At 47.0% G+C, this 19811-nt stretch overlaps 2 protein-coding genes across 3 annotated transcripts; both read left to right on the top strand.

Annotated features, from left to right (window-relative positions):
• Positions 1-4399: 4399 nt before the first annotated feature.
• On the top strand, positions 4400-5350 carry LOC309715605 (odorant receptor 131-2-like; the record flags this gene model as incomplete). The annotated part of the gene is made up of 1 exon (XM_082548850.1): positions 4400-5350. One exon carries the CDS (start codon positions 4400-4402, stop codon positions 5348-5350), a length of 951 nt encoding a protein of 316 aa, XP_082404976.1.
• A 1643-nt stretch (positions 5351-6993) lies between these two features.
• Positions 6994-16287, top strand: LOC309716356 (trafficking protein particle complex subunit 14-like). Of its 2 annotated transcripts, none has more exons than XM_082550101.1 (13): positions 6994-8030; positions 9105-9445; positions 9566-9661; positions 9755-9884; positions 11453-11539; positions 11974-12094; positions 12420-12567; positions 12801-12883; positions 14456-14607; positions 14898-15034; positions 15112-15190; positions 15273-15387; positions 15455-16287. In XM_082550101.1, exons 1-13 carry the CDS (start codon positions 7838-7840, stop codon positions 15609-15611), a joined length of 1839 nt encoding a protein of 612 aa, XP_082406227.1. In that variant the 5' UTR covers positions 6994-7837; the 3' UTR covers positions 15612-16287. The 2 variants fall into 2 exon arrangements, with proteins under 2 accessions (XP_082406227.1, XP_082406226.1); XM_082550100.1 differs by having other exon boundaries at positions 9102-9445.
• The last annotated feature ends 3524 nt before the right edge of the window (positions 16288-19811 follow it).

Genomic DNA, 19811 nt, shown 5'->3' with positions numbered 1-19811 from the left:
GCCTATTGTCTCTGTGCATGGCTCTCCTGCTGTACAGCAGCACAGAATAACGAGCACCACAGGGTTATATAGGTTGCCCATGGGATAGTCGGCTGAGAACGTGAATAAAATCCTTCAAGAGCCATCTTAGCCTGGTCATGTAGTGTTTGAATGTCCACCTTCAGGCAGATGTTTCAGAGCCATGAAAACAAAACCTAACAGATTAAAGAACACCTTTACACCATGCTGCAACTTAACAGACGATCAGATCCAATATAACCTTAATGCACAATGTTTACAATAACACAGTGTCATGTTTACTTTTTACAACTGCATGTTTACCACAGGTTTTACATTAACACAGGCAAATGGGGTCTAGGACAAAATGAGAAGAATTGTGGGTTGTTTTTTAAATAGACATATTTGTATATAGAAATTTCCCCCTCTGGTGTTCCTGCCAATATATTGAGCCGCAGGCTTTCGTGTGGTAACTGAGGGAGTAGTGTTATTGATATTGAAGCAGGAGACCTGGAAGAGACCCTTGTGTCAAGGTGAACAGCAGGACTCAAACGCAAGACTCAGAATAGTGCAATTATTTACAGTGAGGCACCAGGTGCTATCTACAACGTTGAAGGGAAAGGGGCTCCAGGGAATCTGGGGAAGAAAAACACATCCACGCTCCTCTCTTTACAAAGCCAGTCACTCACACATCCCAACTTGCATTCCACACTGACACTTAGTCACAAACAGGAACTTGGAGGAGGTACTTCTAGAAGGAGGTCAGTAGCGCAATTAGCGTTCATGTTGGCAGACCACTCCAGCTTGTGATCCAGTTCGACTCCCACATTCTTATAGGATGTGACTATTTCAACATCAGTCCCACCAATGCAGACAGGGGGGGGTCAGGATTTGTTTAAACCTCTTCTGACAGGGTTCCTGGGTTGTTTACCCAGTATTTTCAGTTCATTCATGTTCAGTGTATTTATCACTTGCTCTCATTTCCTGTTTTTCCTGTGCCTGCTAGTTTCATGTGTCATTAGCCAGATTATGCTCAGCTGTGTACTCACCGGTCTCTCATTATCATCCTCATCAGTCTGTGTATTTAAGTCTTCAGTTTCCACTCGTTCACCGTCGTGTCATTGATGTTGTCTACACCGTGCATGTGTCCAGCCCAGCCAGCTCAGTCAGTCGTGTTTGATAATTAAAACTAAACAATAAGATTAAAATATTAAGAGTTTAAAAAGGGGGGCAGCACGGTGGTTAGCACTGTTGCTGCACAGCAAGAAGGTCCTGAGTTCAATTCCACCATCAGGTCTCTGTGTGTGGAGTTTGCATGTTCTCCCCGTGTTTGCGTGGGTTCTCTCCGGGTACTCCGGCTTCCTCCCACCGTCCAAAGACATGCAGCTTGTGGGGATAGGTTAATTGGACAATCCAAATTGTCACTAGGTGTGAATGTGAGTGCGAATGGTTGTCTGTCCCTGTGTGTTAGCCCTGCGACAGACTGGCGACCTGTCCAGGGTGTACCCCGCCTCTCGCCCTATGACAGCTGGGATAGGCTCCAGCGCCCCCCGCGACCCTGAAAAGGAGAAGCGGAAGCGAATGGATGGATGGAGTTTAAAAAGAAAGACAGAGACACTAAAATATCTAAAGAACCTGACAAACATAGGGAGCCGCAACAACAGGCTGTCACGACCAGGTGGCCAGACACAGGTAAGTGGACTCAAATGCAGACACCACATGGAGGCTCGGAGGTGTAGTGCAAACGAACAATTTATTTGGCACTCAAAAAATGGCACACCATGGAGGTTGTTACACCCCGGCCTAGGCAACCGGAGTGCAACACGAAAAAAATTAAAATAAAGGAAAAAACACACGAGAAAAAAACTACAGCTCTCCACCAAAATCCCAAAACTAAAGTATCGACAAATCTATTTACAACACGGGGGAGATCGCAACCATGACCAACTGACACACAGGGCTTAAATACATAGAAGGAGCAATCAGGGAATGGACCACAGGAGGGAAACACAGCTGGGGCAAATTAGACCTGACGAGACAAGGAAACGTAAACTGAACACACTAAGATAACAACAGACCTTCAAAGTAAAACAGGAAACACATGACAGTCACGCAAAAACAAAACACTGACAACACCGAAACGTAACATTTCCCCCCACCCAAAAATCAAACATGTAACCCCAAGTGAAATGTTTGATCAAAAGCGGATGAAGGCTGGTGGAGGCTGGAGCGGTCCCACGGACCCTCCAGCAGACGACGAAGGCTGGAGCGGTCCCCCGGACCCTCCAGCGAAGACGGATGAAGTCTGGAGCGGTCCCACGGACCCTCCAGCGAAGACGGATGAAGTCTGGAGCGGTCCCACGGACCCTCCAGCGAAGGCAGACGAAGGCTGGAGCGGTGCCTCGGACCCTCCAGCGAAGACAAACGAAGACTGAAGCGGTGCCTCGGACCCTCCAGCGAAGGCAGACGAAGGCTGGAGCGGTGCCTCGGACCCTCCAGCGAAGGCGGACGAAGGCTGAAGCGGTCCCTCCAACGGACCCTCCAGCGAAGACGGACGAAGGCTGATGAAGGCTGGAGCGGTCCCACTGACCCTCCAGCAGACGACGAAGGCTGGAGCGGTCCCTCGGACCCTCCAGCGAAGGCGGATGAAGGCTGGAGCGGTCCCTCGGACCCTCCAGCGAAGACAAACGAAGGCTGACGAAGGCTGGAGCGGTCCCACTGACCCTCCAGCAGACGAAGGCCGGAGCGGTCCCTCGGACTCTCGTAACAGAGGTAAAAGAAACAAAAATGCTATACGGGAACTAATGACGAGAGGGAAAACATAGACCTCTGAACATTGGCTACCTACTAACATAAAGTTTCTGATTATGGTACTAAGAATCTGTAGCTACAAACACACTGATTAGCAAGGGCTAGCAGATAAGCTGTTACCAGGAATGCTGAGAAAGTAAACAAGTCTTGGCTAGACCATCTCCAAAATAATTTTTAAACCAATAAACAAGATTCGCACCGCGTGTGCAGCAGCGAAGCCAGAAGGAAATAGTCTCTTTATCGGGCTGGGCACGTTATTTGGGATTTTCCGGAGCAGGCATACAAGGTGCAGGGTCACAGGGTTTCTCTGAGTCACTGTAATGAAAGGAGTGTAGAGTCAATGCATGCCCCACACAGCACTCCAAGAAGTGGTGGCAACAAAATACATAGTCTTACTTGTCTGGGTTGACGGCGAGACTAGGAGGGGATTAGTGGTCCGAGTGAGGCTAAACCAGTTCGTGTACACTCACTGTGAAGTGCAGGGCAGGGAGGCAGGCAGGTGAATAGGGTCGAGAATAGTAGCAGGCCAGCGACGGGGAGTTGAGTGGTTACAGGCAGCAAGATCCAATCCACTGTGAAGCTGCAGAGGCAAGTAGACAGGGTTTACTGAGCTAGGACTCTCACTAACGTGGGTTAGCTGACATTCCAGCGAGGAATGTCTTCTTCTTCGTTTAACGGCGGTTAGCAACCAACGTAAAGGAGCATTACTGCCTCCTACTGTTCCAGAGTATGGGACAGACATTGAGTTTACAATTTGTATCACAGCGAGCAATGTTTGAGAACGCTGGTCTTAAGAGCCTCCCAGCAAATTACACACAGGTGCCACAAACGAGGGGTGTGGTGACTCTGCCCAGTGATGGATTTACTGGCATGCAGGAAAACCCAGCACTCACCCGGACCATGACACAGGTATCCTCCTACCAGAGCCTTGCACTAGTGTCTGGTGAGTCCTTCAAATGAAGACAAAGTCCAGAGAAGAGACAGTCCAGAATCTCATATACAGGAGTCATCTGGGCTCTATTACCAAAACAATGACTTGTAGTAGACCAAGTAGAACAGAGTGGATATAGTACGAAAGGATTCAGACTAACCAAAACTTCTACAACAGTCTCACAGCACAATCTCTGGGTGTTCTAACAGTAAGATTGTTCACTTGTTTGATTGCTTCAAATCGGTCCCATCTGGCAGCTCTGGTGTTGCAAAAAACACATTTGCTTTGCCAAAAGGGGCCCTAGAAACTGAACATCGGCTGCTCTTGTTAGCCAATATTTTTATATATGTGTAGTGTAACAATCCCACAGGTGACTTGTGGAAGAAAAGAGAACAAAAAAAGAAAGGGGTAGAAATCTGTCAGTATGAGTATCACATGATGTGACATCACATGAGATGACGTCAATGAGGTGTCATAAACAGTACGTGACCAGATGGCAAAAACTGCAGATCAACTGTGGTCATGTGGAAAGATTATCTGTTAAAGTTCTGCAAGGAAGTATTTTGGCTTCTTTCTCTGCTCCAAAGATCAAAATCCCTCAAAGCTAAAACATTAATTTTGCTGTGTGCTAATTTAACATGTTTTTAATGTTTGTTTAACATGTTCTTCACAAACGAAACTCTGACAAATATCACTGTCGGGCAGCAGAATCAGCTATTTCTCGAGATAGTGTTTTCTTGCATTGTCACAACACTAACATGCTGTGTATTTCTTTTTATTAATGCAACCATGTTGTTTACTCTAAGAAGTAAACCCGTGTTTGGTCAAACCTCTCGTTACATTCTTCTCTACAACCTTCTGTTTGCAGATACTCTACAGATGGCACAGAGTCAGCTCATGTTTTTACTGTCTGCTTGTAGAATAACGTTGCTGTATCCGATATGTGGTGTGCTAGTGTCACTTGCCACTCTATTGACTTTAATCTCTCCTCTCACACTGGTGGCGATGTCTCTGGAGAGATATGTAGCTGTGTGCTACCCACTGAGACATGCTACGATCATCACCGTCAGAAACACAGCGCTGGCTGTTTGTGTGGTTTGGACACTAAGTTTGCTAAATGTTTTAATAGAAGTTGTTCTGATGTTACGTGTCCGATTCCAGGATCTGCTGCACCTTCAGATGGAATATTCCTGTAACAAGGAGAAACTGACTCTTGATCCGATATCTGATCTCTATGCCAAAGCCTTCAGTTATTTTCTGTTTGTTTTAGCTGCAGGGGCATTCATTTTTTCTTATATTGGTGTGACTGTAGTAGCCCAGTCGGCCTCTACAGACAAAGCTTCAGCTGAAAAGGCTCGTAAGACACTGGTGTTGCATTTGGTGCAGCTTGGTCTTAGTGTCTCCTCAACTATACATAACCCAATATTTGTCTTTATTTACAAAACTGTGGACAGTGTCATAGTTGTGCGCATCCGGGTTGTTATTTATCTTTGTATTATCATCCTTCCCAGATGCCTGAGTTCTTTCATCTATGGTCTCAGAGACCACACCATCAGACCTGTCCTCATGCTCAATCTCAGATGTCAGTGGAAATGTCAACCTTTCCTCTGAAGAGTCTCAATTGAAGTCATTCTCATCACTTAATCAGTGTGATTTCTTGACAAACACCCATTTATTCAACTTGAGAATCAAGGGGAGGGGTAATTTAGAAAAAAACAAACATTAAATGTGATGTATGAGTTCATACTAGGCGTGTTGGTTTGTGTCTATGAATTTAGTGGGGCATGCTTGGGTTTACATGACATAAAATTTGTCAGACGGTGGGAACGATGTAGCCTCCAGCCGGACGTTAAGCAAACTTCAAAGAATTGTAGCAGGAACCACTCTGATGTGTCTCTGACTGCTTTGTCCAAAACATGCAAAATCATAGATTAATAAAACACGATACTTTATGCAGCTGGCTATGTTTATTAACAGAACGTGGAGATTTAATGGCTAAGGTGATATCTTAAAAACTGAAACAAATATTTCAGAGATATTTAAAGTTAGCATGCTTACAGCTCAAGGTTATTTAAGTCTGGCATCTCTTTTTTTCTTTGGTGTGTCCTCAGAGCATTTTTTTACTTTAAAACATTTGAAACTATATTTGTTGTGGGGTTTCTGAAACAAAGATTCCAAATGACACAATAATGGTCAAAAATGTTACTGACCAATACTGTCTCCCCCCCTTACGTTAGCTGCTTTCATCAGGCCAGTGAGTTCTGTGATGGGATATTACTCTATTACATATTGATGGCATATTTTAACAATATCACTTCAGTAATAGTTATATGCATGTAGAATAGCATCACAAATGTATATTTATGCTTTACACCCTGTGACATGGGCCAACATGTAAGAGTTGTGGAATATCTTTGTCTAAGATGAGAGGGCGGCAGACATGGTCAGGGACCAATTTCTCAATGTTGCAACGTTTGATTAAACCACTTCAAAGACTCTCACCAAGGGTTTGCAGCTTGCTTTTGTTTTTTATTTCCATAACAGTAACAGTGAAACTCAGCACACATCTGAGAAAGTGATTTTAAATAGAAGTCAGGAATTTTTCATCATTTCTAAAAAGATGCATAATCCAAGTGTCTGGGATGCAGGGAAAAAAGAAGCTAAATGCAGAGCTCTGGTGAACAGTGTGTTTATTTACAGTGTCCAAAGGTGCTCCCTTTCAAACTCCCAAGTGCTGCTTCATCCGTGCAATCCCGTGAGCGACTAGTGTGTCCCGATTCTCCTTTCCGTCCAAATAACCTAGGGGAACCTGAGACCAAATACACGGTTAGCTGACTTCTTAACCAACAATCTCCCACACTCTCAGTTTGCTAACGCTACCAGTTTGGCGTAGGATGAAGGCTGATTAGAAGCAGCTGGCAGAGCAATCAAGCACGGGTGAGTCGAGAGCCGCGTGGACGAGCCTCCAGGGGGAATAATAATAATAATAATAATAATGGATACTTTATTGATCCCCATGGGGAAATTACTTGTTTTTCTCTGCATTTGACCCATTCACTCAGTGAAGCAGTGGGCAGCCCACTAAGCAGGCGCCCGGGGAGCAGTGTGTAGGGACGGTACCTTGCTCAGGGGTACCTCAGGGTAGCCGTTAAGTGGATTCGAACCGCCGACCTTCCGATCATGGGGCGACCACTTTACCTACTGAGCTAGCGCTCACTTCCCTAAACAACTGCCACAGCTGGGGAAAAGAGAAAAATCTGCAGTAAGCGTTAAGTGACTGACAATTCTACAATCACCAGTTCACACCACTGTACTTAAATACTAATCATTCCTTTGTCTCCAAGGCGAGTCCCTCTTCTTCTCTCCAGGCTTTATGAACAATAACGGTCGGAGATGTCGATCAGTGGTATGTGCACAAAGTTTGAATCAGATATTAATACATCAAAATTGTTGCAGGGGACTACTTGTTATCACTGCTATAGAAAACTTTTATTGAAATCTCTAAAACAAAATCAGCACAAACAAAAATGTTTGACATCAATTTTGTTTGATTTAAGGAAGGTGCGACTGCAGCTTCACTCACATGGAGGACCGAGAAAATGGACTATTCAATGCACACACACCCTCACACACACACAGAGAGACACACACATGCACACAGAGACACACACACACACCCACACACATGCACACACATAAGTAAACACGTGTGTGTGAACTCAAAACGTCAAAAAGCAAAGCAAACATGTCTGCATCGGTACATGGATGTGAATTTATCTCGTTTCTAATCAGAGCCACACTTAAGTGCAATAAATCATGTAAAAGGTCCAGATAGCTGCACTTAAATAACAGCTAAATAAAACCCAGACGCTCCTCTCGGTGCTTATTATTTTCAATTTCATGTGAGTTTGGCAACGACGAGAAACTTGGTGTCGTAGTACCATGGACGTCCACTATGGGGCGCTAACGGTCTCATTTTCCCCCATTCGGCAGGTGTCCGTGCTTTTACTTTGAAAGTCGCAACAGGAAGTGCGCGTTTCATTGTTAGAGCGTGTTGACTGTGGTCCTGCTGCCGCTCAGCCTCCTCCCGTCGTCGCCATGGTGCAGATGATGGAGTCGCAGTGCGAGTATTTCATGTATTTCCCGGCGGTGCCGATCACGGACCTGTCCGACCCGGCCCGGTACCGCACGCTGCCCCGCAGGAGCCACCTGTACCTGGGCGAGACCGTCCGCTTCCTGCTGGTGCTGCGCTGCAGGGAAGCCGGAGCGACGCCGACCGAGCACGGCCCGGGTACGTGAGGGAGGGCCGAGGAGAGATGAGTGTACGAGCCTGTGATAGTCAGACAGACGTGAACATGAAAACACGGAGACAGAGTCTGGTGTGGGAGCAGCTGTCACAGAAACCTGCTGAGGCTCCTCCTGTAACGTTAGGATGTTACATTTTCGTGTCCCGCAGGTGTGCACAGGATATCCTCGTTATGCCGTCTTACATACGTCACGTGTATTTATATGCATGAGTCACGTTAGTCAGGAACAAACAACAAAGCCTCAGCAGTAACGGCCGCACACTCACGGTTAACCCTTTGTCTGCATTTATGGAGGTCATACCTGCACCACCCAGAAACCTCCACCTGACTGTTATGGCCGCGCAGTTTAGGTCAAAGCAGGCTCAACGTCTGCGGTAACAGAGCACGAGAAACTAACACATCCAGACAAATGCATTCATTAAACCTGCGCTTGGCCAGCAGTAGATACGAGCTTCAAACGAAACCATGTAGGTGCAGAGCGGGACTCACATACAATGAACCAGAGTTAAACTCCTGAGATGATCCGGCCGGGGGACCCGTACTGATCCAGGACCAGAACATCGCTCAGTACCCAGCAAACTGGAGCTGAGACGGTAAAATCCCAGCAGCCATGATGGATCAACGCAGGGCTGAAATGCTACTGTGCAAAAAGCAAGTTCAGTTACTGGGAAACGAAGCAGCAAAAAGATGCAGTAAAACACATTTAAATAGAATAAAATATCGTATGAAACAGGACCATACCTGCCTTAAACACCTGCACAGATGGGGCCGCAAACACGAGCTACTGTAGGACCGCAGCTCCACCTGCAGGGATGAAATCCCACAGCTCCAACACGGCTGCAGCACTGAAACAGGAAAAGATGTGAAGGTTCAAAGAGTGAGCGCTGCCACTGAAACAAAGAACCGTTTGGGGAATTTGTTTTCGCTTAACTTTGTTAGTCATTTTCTCAGAAGTCTGAGTTACAGAGTCAAACTCTTCAGACTTTTGTACTTAAAAATGTTTCTTTGGGTGTAAAAAAGCTTCCTTAAGTCTGGAGCAGAGCTGTCTCTTCCAGCAGGGGGCGCTGATGGCACCGCGGCAGGTTTTGGGACGGAATCGGCCAGCAGCCGGGCGTGGAGGGAGCTGGCCGGATCTCTGTGCGCCGTGGCGAGCGTGAGTCCGGGTGAGAGCAGTCGTCACCGAGGCAACCACCATCAGCATCACCACGACTACCAGAGCAGCGGGGACGAGGCCAACGAGGACGGCGAAGAGGACTACATCGCGGCGGCCGAGGCCGCCATCGCTGCGCTGGGCAGCAGGGTGGACTCCCGGTGCCGGAGCTTCAGGGACTGCAAACCTCTGCTCATCCACAACTCCTCTGGGACGGCGTCGAGGGAGTTCCGCAGGGCGCCCGTCCAGGTAGACGCGCACCTTTACCTGTCTTTGATACGGCGCTCCTCTCTCCAGCTGTTAGATTAAGATCCTCAGAGGCGATGCTTTCCTCTCAGGCGCCATGATGTGTTTGCTCCTCCCTGTCAGTCTCCTCTAGATGAGCCGGTGGTCCTGACGGATGAGGTCATCTTCCCGCTCACCGTCTCTCTGGACAAACTGCCCGTCAGCACCCTTAAAGTCAAGGTCCGCCTTCTTCTGGACGCAGATATCTGGTGTTGTGTGAAGACTTTGAGTCGTAGCTGCTTCGCGCAGTAATTTTGCTCCATGTGCATTCAGGTGATGGTCACGGTGTGGAAGAAGGAGGCGGAGAAAGTGGAGGTGCAGGAACTCGGCTACCTGAGCGTGCTGCAGCAGAGAGAGCCGACGCACACCTTCAGACACGACCTGAACACCTTCAAGGCTCAGGGTAGGCACTGAATGCTTCATGGGAACGCCGCGGGTAGACAGACCGCTCCATTAACCCTTTAGAGCCGGTCGGAGCGGGCACGCTCTGTTTTACGTAACTATTTTTAAATCCCGGTAGCACTGCAACCACGTAAGCTAGCGCAATAATTTTTTTTGCATATGAAACCGGAGGAGTTGTACTTACATCTGATGCCATCAGCTTGTCCTCGGTCACAGTTTCCTTCCACATATAGCTTTGCAAAAACTGCATAAAAAGCACTTGCAGCAACAAAAACATAATATTCCAGAAACACGCTTTGCCGATCCGATCAGCTGTTTGTAACACTTCCTATGTTGAAATAGACGTCAGCTCGAACTTTTGCATGTCCGCCATTACCTGCCCGAAACCGGAAGTGACGTCATTTTTGCGGAAATGTAGTTGTTTTTTTTTACCATCAGGGCCTCATGAGCCTATACTGCTCTTTTTAAAAGTTATCTTTGACTTTATAACTTTCTGTGTGGTTTCTGGGATGCTGAGGACTCATATTGCACTGCTGGAAATAGTTTATTTTGATGCACATGCTGCTTTTTTGCAAATTTTCTTTATAATATTTTTTTTTCCTGCAGTGTATAAAAATTGGTGTATTTCAAAAAGAAAACTATGAAGACACTCAAAATAAATTTCCTGTGGTGGGAAACTATTTGTGCAACTTTTTTGTATTTACAGTTTTGAGGGATAAACCTCTTAAATTTCTCTAACTAGAAATATATGTTAAAATATATGTTATTGCACTTTTTTGCAATTTATGTAATTACTATGCACTTAATGCAGACATATTATTAAAATCTGGGCTATAATGGTTGTATTGATGTATAGCAACTTGAAATGCTCCCAAAAATGGCTCCACAGCATGTAAAAATATAATATAAGCTTTGGTGGACTTGGTTCTATGGTCGGTCTTAAAGGGTTAAACATGAGCCACAGCCGGGGCTGAGAGGAAGCAGGTGGGAACAGGGCGCACCTGACAGTGACTCACACAGGTGACGATGAGAACAAACAAGATGCAACAGGAAAGTAACCTTCAAAATAAAACAGGAAGTACTGAACAATTATGAATCAAAGTAACGGGATGACGAGACATTTAATCATTATTTATTTTTGATGTCTGGCTCTCTTCCACAGCAGGGGGTCATGTGAGTGTGGGGGGGTGTTATTGTAGGCTCTGCCTGACAGCTGCTCGAGGTGACACCACCTGAGTCGTTAGCAGAGCATCCGTCTAGATTTCAGTAAATCAAGATAAATGCTGTAACAGTAAAAAACAATCAATGACGGAGGTCAGTTATGGACATATGATCAGTTTCATTGATCAGTCAGGAGTTAAATCAGCTCCTTCACTTCCGGCCTCCTCGGCTCCTGAGTCGCCTGAGATGGGGTGGGACCCATTTCCTGCTCCGTCCTCGCCTCTGAGAGCCTCGCTGAGGTTCCCACACTGAGGGCGGGACTGTTTTATCCTGATAAACAGAATTTTAATGATTTTATAAGATGTCACGTTGTCCTCTGGGAGGTTTAACACAGCTTCTGATCCACAGTGAGCACCACCCTGACCGTCCTGCCGCCTCCAACCGTCCGCTGCAAGCAGATGACTGTTTCTGGAAAACACCTCGCGGTCTTAAAAGGTACAGAACGCTCTTCATCATCACTGTGATGTCACTGTGGTGACCGATGCTTGCATGTCAGGGAAGCCTCCAAGCTAAGCGACATAAACCCAGCTGTGTGCTGCGACATGAAGCTGAACAGGGCGGCGATCAGCAATAGATGCATCACCTCCTTTAACCTGACGTCCAGCATGCCAGCGCACCGCCGGCACGCCGAGGCGTCGCTGAGCCCCGTGAAACGGTCGAGTCTCTGCTCCGTGGTTGTGACTCTGATCAGCAGGACGATGTAGGAATATTTTGGTATTTAATCTAAAAGCACCAGCAGAGGGCGCTGTTTTTTAAATCCTCGTTAATTAAAGGCCGAAACGAATCTGTAAATAAAATAAAATCGATTCAGTTGCTTGGTTGCAGTGGTTTGATTCCAACTGTGATTCTGTTTCCTGTCCCGCTGTCAGTGCTGAACGAGTCTTCTCAGGAGGAGGTGAGTGTTCGGGATGTTCGCATTTTACCGAACCTCAACGCCTCCTACCTTCCCGTGATGCCCGACGGCTCCGTGCTGCTGGTGGACAACGTGTGGTGCGTATACGACCCGTTCAAATGGTTTGTGCCCAGAGTTCAGAAGGCGCCGCCGTGGCTGCTGCTGTCTCTGCGTGTTAGTTATGACTTTGTGTTTGTTACATTGTATTTAAGGACAGTGTTGTGTATACCTTGTTACACTGTGTTGGATTTTTATCATTTGTATCATTGCAGATAGTTTTTAGTAATGATGCTACTTTGTGTTATACTCGATTACTTTGAGTTTCTGCGACTTTGTTAGTCGTAAAACGAGTTGTTGTGCAGTCAGATTGTGTGTTTGTGCGATGCTCCTGAATGTCTGTATTTGTTGTTCTTCGCTCTGCAGTCATCAGTCCGGTGAGGTCGGCATGGCGTCCTTCTGCCGGGTGGACAGCCTGGCCTGCCGTCTTCCCAGCATGCTCAGCGCTTTGGAGGAGCACGACTTCCTGTTCCAGCTGCACCTCAACGACATGCCGCAGGACGACTCCAGTGAGGTGCGTTCGTGTTGCGTTGTGTGTTTTATAGTTTGGTGCACAGTGCGCTCTGGTGACGTGACAGTTTGTGTTCTCCTCGCGATTTCCTGAAGAAGGAAAAGTAAACGACGTGTTTCTGTGAACGGCTTTGAGGGCGGACACACTGTAGAGCAGTTGTGACGCGACGGTCGTTCCTGCATTAATGCGTCCTTTACTTATTTCGCTGCTGTCAGCATGTGTGTGCTTGTGTTCAGGGGCTGGAGGTTCCTCTGGTCGCTGTGCTGCAGTGGTCAACTTCCAAGATGCCTTTCACCAACTGCATCTACACCCACTACAGGTAAGGCTGGATGAAACGCTCCACACGTGCTGTGTTAGTCTTGGTAAGAGATATCCAGGCTCGGGGCTGCAGACCTCTGCTGTGGCCACCAGGAGCGACGGGAAACATCTCCGTGCATCCGGACATACACTGAACAAAAATATAAACGCAACACTTTTGTTTTTGCTCCCATTCCCCATGGGATGGACGTAGAGACCTAAAATTCATTCCAGATACACAATATAACCATCCCTCCCAAACAGTGGTCACAAATCAGTCCAAATGTGTGGTAGTGGGCACATCTGCTATATTGAGATAATCCATCCCACCTCACAGGTGTGCCACATCAGGATGCTGATCTGACATCATGAGTAGTGCACAGGTGTACCTCAGACTGCCCACAACAAAAGGCCACCCTGGAATGTGCAGTTTTGTCTCACAGCAAAATGCCACAGATGCCACAAGCAATGAGGGAGCGTGCAACTGGCATGCTGACAGCAGGAATGTCAACCAGATCTGTCGCCCGTGCATTGAATGTTCATTTCTCAACCATAAGCCGTCTCCACAGGCGTTTCAGAGAATATGGCAGCACATACAACCGGCCTCACAACCGCAGACCTCGTGTAACCACACCAGCCCAGGACCTCCACATCCAGCAGGTTCACCTCCAAGATCGTCTGAGACCAGCCACCCAGACAGCTGCTGGAACAATTGGTTTGCACAACCAAACAATTTTTGCACAAACTGTCAGAAACCGTCTCAGGGACGCTCAACTGCATGCCCGTCGTCCTCATCGGGGTCTTGACCTGACTCCAGCTCGTCGCCGTAACAGACTTGTGTGGGCAAATGCTCACATTCGATGGCGTCTGGCACGTTGGAGAGGTGTGCGCTTCACGGATGAATCATGGTTCACATTGTTCAGGGCAGATGGCAGCTGAGAATGTCCCAGTTCTTGCATGGCCAGCATACTCACCGGACATGTCACCCATTGAGCATGTTCGGGATGTGCTTGACCGGCGTATACGACAGCGTGTACCAGTTCCCACGAATATCCAACAACCTCGCACAGCCATTGAAGTGGAGTGGACCAACATTCCACAGGCCACAATTGACAATCTGATAGACTCCATGCGACGATGTGTTGCACTGCATGAGGCAAATGGTGGTCACACCAGATACTGACCGGTTCTGGGTCCCCAGACCCCCAATAGCGCAAAAAACTGCACATTCCAGGGTGGCCTTTTGTTGTGGGCAGTCTGAGGTACACCTGTGCACTACTCATGATGTCAGATCAGCATCCTGATGTGGCACACCTGTGAGGTGGGATGGATTATCTCAATATAGCAGATGTGCCCACTACCACACATTTGGACTGATTTGTGACCACTGTTTGGGAGGGATGGTTATATTGTGTATCTGGAATGAATTTTAGGTCTCTACGTCCATCCCATGGGGAATGGGAGCAGTAACAAAGGTGTTGCGTTTATATTTTTGTTCAGTGTATTTCCTGTCCAGCAGCAGGACGACACAGCGTTTAGTGTTTTTCCTGCTGCTTCTCTAAATGACCCGCCGTCCTCCCTCCCCTCCACTCAGGTTGCCCAGTATCCGTCTGGACCGGCCGCGCTTCGTCATGATGGCCAGCTGTCCGAGCACCGTCAGGGTGAAGGAGCACTTCAAGGTCAAATACGTTCTTCTCAACAACCTGCAGGACTTCCTGGCTGTGCGGCTCGTCTGGACTCCAGAGGGTCAGCGAGTATTTTGATTCATGTTTGATTTTTTGAAAAAATCCACCCTGCAGCTGTTTGAAAGGAAACCTGTGAGCGGGTTTATTTCTGGGACTCATGGCAGTCTGTGGGGACTCAGCCTCTAGTGGACGTTAGGGGGAGTGCAGGCTGATGGTGCTTTGTCCAGCTGGTTCTGGTTGTGTTCTCCTCGTGGATGGAGACGGTTCTCTGGACCAGATTCAGGAGAATCGCGCCGCTCTCTGTCAGTCGTGGTTCAGACCGAGTAATGTGTTGTTTGCTTGCTCGCTCAGGTCGAGGTCAGGGGGAAGACGCAGCGCTGTCTGCCGTGGTCTGTCACACCCCTCTCAGTAACCTGGGTCACTGCCGCAAAGGAAGCACTCTGTCGTTCAGCGTGGCCTTCCAGATCCTCAAACCAGGACTGTACGAGGTATGCCGAGCTTTGAGCGCCTGCTTCCTTATCTCGCCCGCTCACACGGGACGTCATGTTTTCTCCTGTCTCTGCAGCTGAGTCAGCACATGAAGTTAAAGCTCCAGTTCACAGCGTCGGTGTCCAACCCTCCACCCGACGCCCGGCCCCTGTCACGTAAGCTCTGAGCAGGAAACAAACACAAAAGGCTTTGACCTGCGTCTGTTCTGATTTCTGTGTCGTGTCGAAAACCATCCAGGTAAAAACAGCCCGTCCAGCCCGGCGGTTCGAGACCTCCTGGACCGACACCAGGCCAGTCTGGGGCGCTCTCAGTCCTTCTCCCACCAGCAGCCGTCTCGGTCCCACATCATGAGGTAACTTTAGTAACTTCAGCTTCATATCACATCGAGTATGTCGTTTAATCTTATCTGTGTGCGACAGGACGGGCAGCGCCATGGAGCGACGGGCCATCACGCCTCCCGTTGGCTCTCCGGTCGGTCGGCCGCTCTACCTGCCGCCGCAGGACAAGTCGCTGCTGTCGCTGGACAAGATCGCCAAGAGGGAGTGCAAAGTCCTGGTGGTGGATCCTGTCAGCTAGGCAGCGAGAGGAGAGGCTTTTATTTTGATAGAGAAACGCTCACGAGAAGAGATGACAAAGAAGCTGACTTCATGTTACTGCAGGAAACACCCCTGTGTTTGATCAGCTGACCAATCAGAACAACGAGGAAGAAGTTCATCCTTCAGCTGAAATATTTCATGTTTTATTGTATTTAAAGACACGTTGGGTTTTCCAGCTCGTTTCCTGGAAGCGTTCTTTAAAGTTTTATCTTATATTTATCTTTAAAGCATCGTCCAGATGGAGCCACTGAATCGTTTTATGCTCCAGGTGTGTTTTACAGGATGAAAGCTGCAAACACGCAGCTCAGCTCCACAAAGAGCTGAAGAACTGAGAATTTATTTTACATTGTTTAGTAAAGTTTCCAGGAAATGAGCTGGAAAGTGCCAAACCTGCAAAATAAAGTGTTAGCTTTTTACTTCTGTGTTATTTTCAGAGTAAAAGACATTACAGGTTAAAAACGTATTAACCTGAGGACAGTCACAGTTAACGTTTTCTTTCAGTGTTATTTCCTCCATCGCGTCACAAACGGTAACTTCAGCAGAATGTTGCTAATAAAATGAATGTAATGGTCCAGGCTGTTGTTGTGAGTCTGCAGACACCCGGAGCTCCCTCACAGCGTCCCTCTGAGGACACTCAGCCTTTTATTAAAGAGCAGCACGAGTCTGCCGCCTTGCTCACGGTGTTCTGGTTCATCCTGGTTATTAACTGGCGCACATTAGCAAGACAAACTCATGAAAACTCGGGAATTCAGCTGGGATGCAGGCAGGAATCTCCAGCACTCAACCTGGGAAAACAGTTTTTTTCTGGTTTTGGCTATACTTGATGTTTTTAGGGGAGGGGCTACTGTGTCAGCGGTAGCTCCTCCCACTCCAGGTAATAACAGGGACCATCATTGCGTTAAAATTATCGCAGTTCTTGGTTTATCATTAGTGAAACAATAAGCTACCAGCGAGGACACAGATGTAGCCAGAGTGTATCTGCTGTCACTGATAAAAATCAACACATGAGAAGAAGTGAGCGTTTCTTTAACGTCAGAGGTCACATGATGCACCCAGGCATTTGATTGGCTCTGCTCTGTTCTCTGTGTACTTCTACGTTCTTGAAGACATTTCATCCAAGAAGCTTTTGCAGATCAGGAAGGATCTCAAAACTGGACTGCAGACAGTTGGCGTCACTAGCCCCGCCTCCGTTCAAAGATGGCCGTTCACAGTGGACATAGGCTGTAGCTGTGTCCCAAAACGTCGGCTGCATCCCCCGGAGGCCGCATTTGAAGGCCGATTACGTCACAGCCAGACGACAAAGGCTGTCCAAATTCGTAGACTCCTTCAAATGCGTCCTTCATTTCCCCGAATTCGAAGGATGGGTCGGGTGTGTCCTTCGTGGCCCACCATATCCCAGAATTCATAGCGCGGCCCAGCCAAATTTCAGCTGCCAACAATGGCGGCCGCTACTAAGTTTTAAAATTACTCTTATTAATCTTTCTGGGTCACAAAATAAACTTTTAACATATATTAAGGTGAGAGTGTATCTGTGTAAACTTCAAATATCTGCTCGGTTTATCAAGACACCACATATTTGCCAAAGTGCTTCGACGTTTTCGGAGACGTCTGTTACCCACCCGCTCGATAGCGAGCCGGGGGGTTCAATGGTCACTCCAGCTGGCGAGAGCAGCGGACTCCTGGCTTCATCGTTTTCAGACCCCCGCTCTTTTGCTACTCAGGTTATATATGATATAAGTCACTCGGATAACTTAAAAATGTAATTATTAGCCTTTTTTTCTGTTTTATTTGTTCCGGAGTAAATCGGTTCTGCTGAGATCAAAGTTATTAGATTAAATACAACTCTATTAATCCATCGGGTTGGTTCCTCTGGGCTTTTCTCACAGCTGAATAAACGTGAAACAGAAAACTGATTAAACAGAAGTGTGAGACGGTCGAGAGTTTACTCCAGTGTCCTGTTAGACAGCAAGGAGCAGAGGCAGAGTTTATTAAACTCCACCGAGACAGCGGTGACGCAAATCTGAAGGCTAGACCGTCCCATTTCACAGCCTCGCACTTCCGGCCTCCTTGGTCTTTGCAGGACCCGGCCCACGTAGACTAAGAAGGCCGGGTCCTCTGAAGGATGCAGCCGAGGGTCTGCAGCCTGAAAGGCCGCATTTTAATTACGTAACTGCGACAGGCGAAGGCTGTCCCAATTCAAAGGCTGCTCGAAATGCGTCCCTCAAATGCGTCCTTCATTTCCCTGAATTTTAAGGACATGGCGGTGTAGACTTCGTGGCCCAACATATCCCAGAATGCATAGCGTGGGTGTGGATAATTTTGCTGAAAAAAAACGGCGGATGAGGGGCGCCCGAAGAGTAAACTTTAAGTAAGTACTGAATATTTTGTCACTTATTTATGTGCAAATGTTTAATAACGAAGAACATTAAACATTACTGTTGGCCACATGTCGGCAAAGTTATGTGACGTTAGTGACGTTTGTACTAACTTGGTTTTAAAGCCTTTACTTTAAAATATTCGCCGTTCAATAGCTGAGCTTAATCACAGAATGATCAAAGCTCATGTAGAAACAAACAAATGAACAAAAGATTGTCTCCTTCATTTCTGTCAAACACAGCTGTATGACACGTTTCCAGCTGTTAGTATCATGGTTGCTAGGCAACCTGGGCAGCGCGACAGAGGCTAGACCGCCCATTTCACAAGCCTCGCACTTCCGGCCTTAGCGGTCTTTGAGTACGTGGTGCTTGTGGACGTTAAGGCTGCAGACCCTGAATTGGGATACAGCCTTTGATGCTTCTTTCACTCCTCTGTCTTCTCTGTCCAACATGTGGGCATTGGCATCCTCAAAGAGTGACCTTTGACCTTTAGATGCAGATGGTTTAGGGCATAGGTGTCAAACTCTGGCCCGCGGGCCAAATTTGGCCCGCAGCCTAATTACATTTGGCCCGCGAAGCCACACCAAATTACTATCAGAGCTGGCCTACTGCTATTATACAGCTAATATATATATTGTTTAGTATTAAGCTTTGCTTGTTCCATATTCAGTTTTCCAGCAAAACGTGTTTGAGTCCATAAGAAAAGATTCATTCTTATATCTGGAGGAAGATTTTGTTTCAATAAATATTAATGTTAGCCCGCGACTTTGTTCCAGTTTTGAATTTTGGCCCACTGTGTGTTTGAGTTTGACACCCCTGGTTTAGGGGTTGACAGTATTGTTCAGTTTGTTTCTGATCCTCCTTCGTTGGTGTTTGATCTTGTTTTCTGTGCGTCTTTGCTGATTTGATGAAAGCCCCGTTGGGATAACCACATGTTTCTTTACATGTGTTCCTTCTGTTTCCCTTCTGGTTCCAAGTTTGACAATTTTATCTATTTGTATTCAGTTAGGACATCATTGTGATAATTGGCTGTTACACTAATGTCACTTCACACCACACGTTTGCCTGTTTGAAACAGGAAAATAATGCAAACAAAAAGAGATAAAAGCTGTTTCTTAGTACTTGTTGCTGCTTCATGTTCTGTGTGATAGTTTCCATCGAATTCACCAGAATCTGCAAAGCTTGTGACTTCCAGTGATGGACGACAGACTAACTAAAACAAAAGCCTTCCCTTTACGTGCAGTAAGACTTTAGACCAGTGGACGTCCTGCAGGGACACTCAGTACTGACCGCCACCACACACAAAGATACACAGGGTAAAGATAGACAAAAGTGGAAAAGCATCAGCAAAGTTTGAACAGTGTGTTTAATACATGAGTGAAACATCAGGTCTGTGGATGGTTTTGGTTTTCAGAAGATCGATTACAAAAACAGGACGTGGATCGTTAAAGTCCACGCCTTTATTCTCTGATTGGACGAGAGTAGAGTTTCATGACTCATAGTTCAAAGTAATCCTTATTTGTACAGAGCCTCAGTGGAGCGCCGCTCTTTGTGACATCATACAGAGCTGACAATGAAAAAAGTGAAACCTGAGTTTTAGAGCAGTGTGAAGCCCGACGTCATGACCTGTAACAGCATGTATACTAGGGCTGCCACGATTAGTCGACTAGTCACGATTACGTCGACTATCAAAATCGTCGACGACTGATTTAATAGTCGACGCGTCGTTTGAAGCTTTGTAAGATCCCAAAAGACGCAGGAATAAGTAGCAGGATTTAAGAGTGTAATAACGGACTGAAACAGAA

Source organism: Aulonocara stuartgranti (genome assembly GCF_965226115.1).
Source record: "Aulonocara stuartgranti genome assembly, chromosome: 10".
Lineage (NCBI taxonomy): Eukaryota > Metazoa > Chordata > Actinopteri > Cichliformes > Cichlidae > Aulonocara > Aulonocara stuartgranti.
This window is presented reverse-complemented; position numbering and strand designations above follow the sequence as displayed.

Excerpts from the sequence above, each read along its gene's own strand:
- LOC309716356 (XM_082550100.1), top strand. The coding sequence starts at position 7,838 with ATGGTGCAGATGATGGAGTCGCAGTGCGAGTATTTCATGTATTTCCCG. Across the intron at positions 9,885-11,452 it reads GAACACCTTCAAGGCTCAGG|TGAGCACCACCCTGACCGTC; the intron begins GTAGGCACTGAA and ends TCTGATCCACAG. Across the intron at positions 15,388-15,454 it reads TCTCGGTCCCACATCATGAG|GACGGGCAGCGCCATGGAGC; the intron begins GTAACTTTAGTA and ends TGTGTGCGACAG.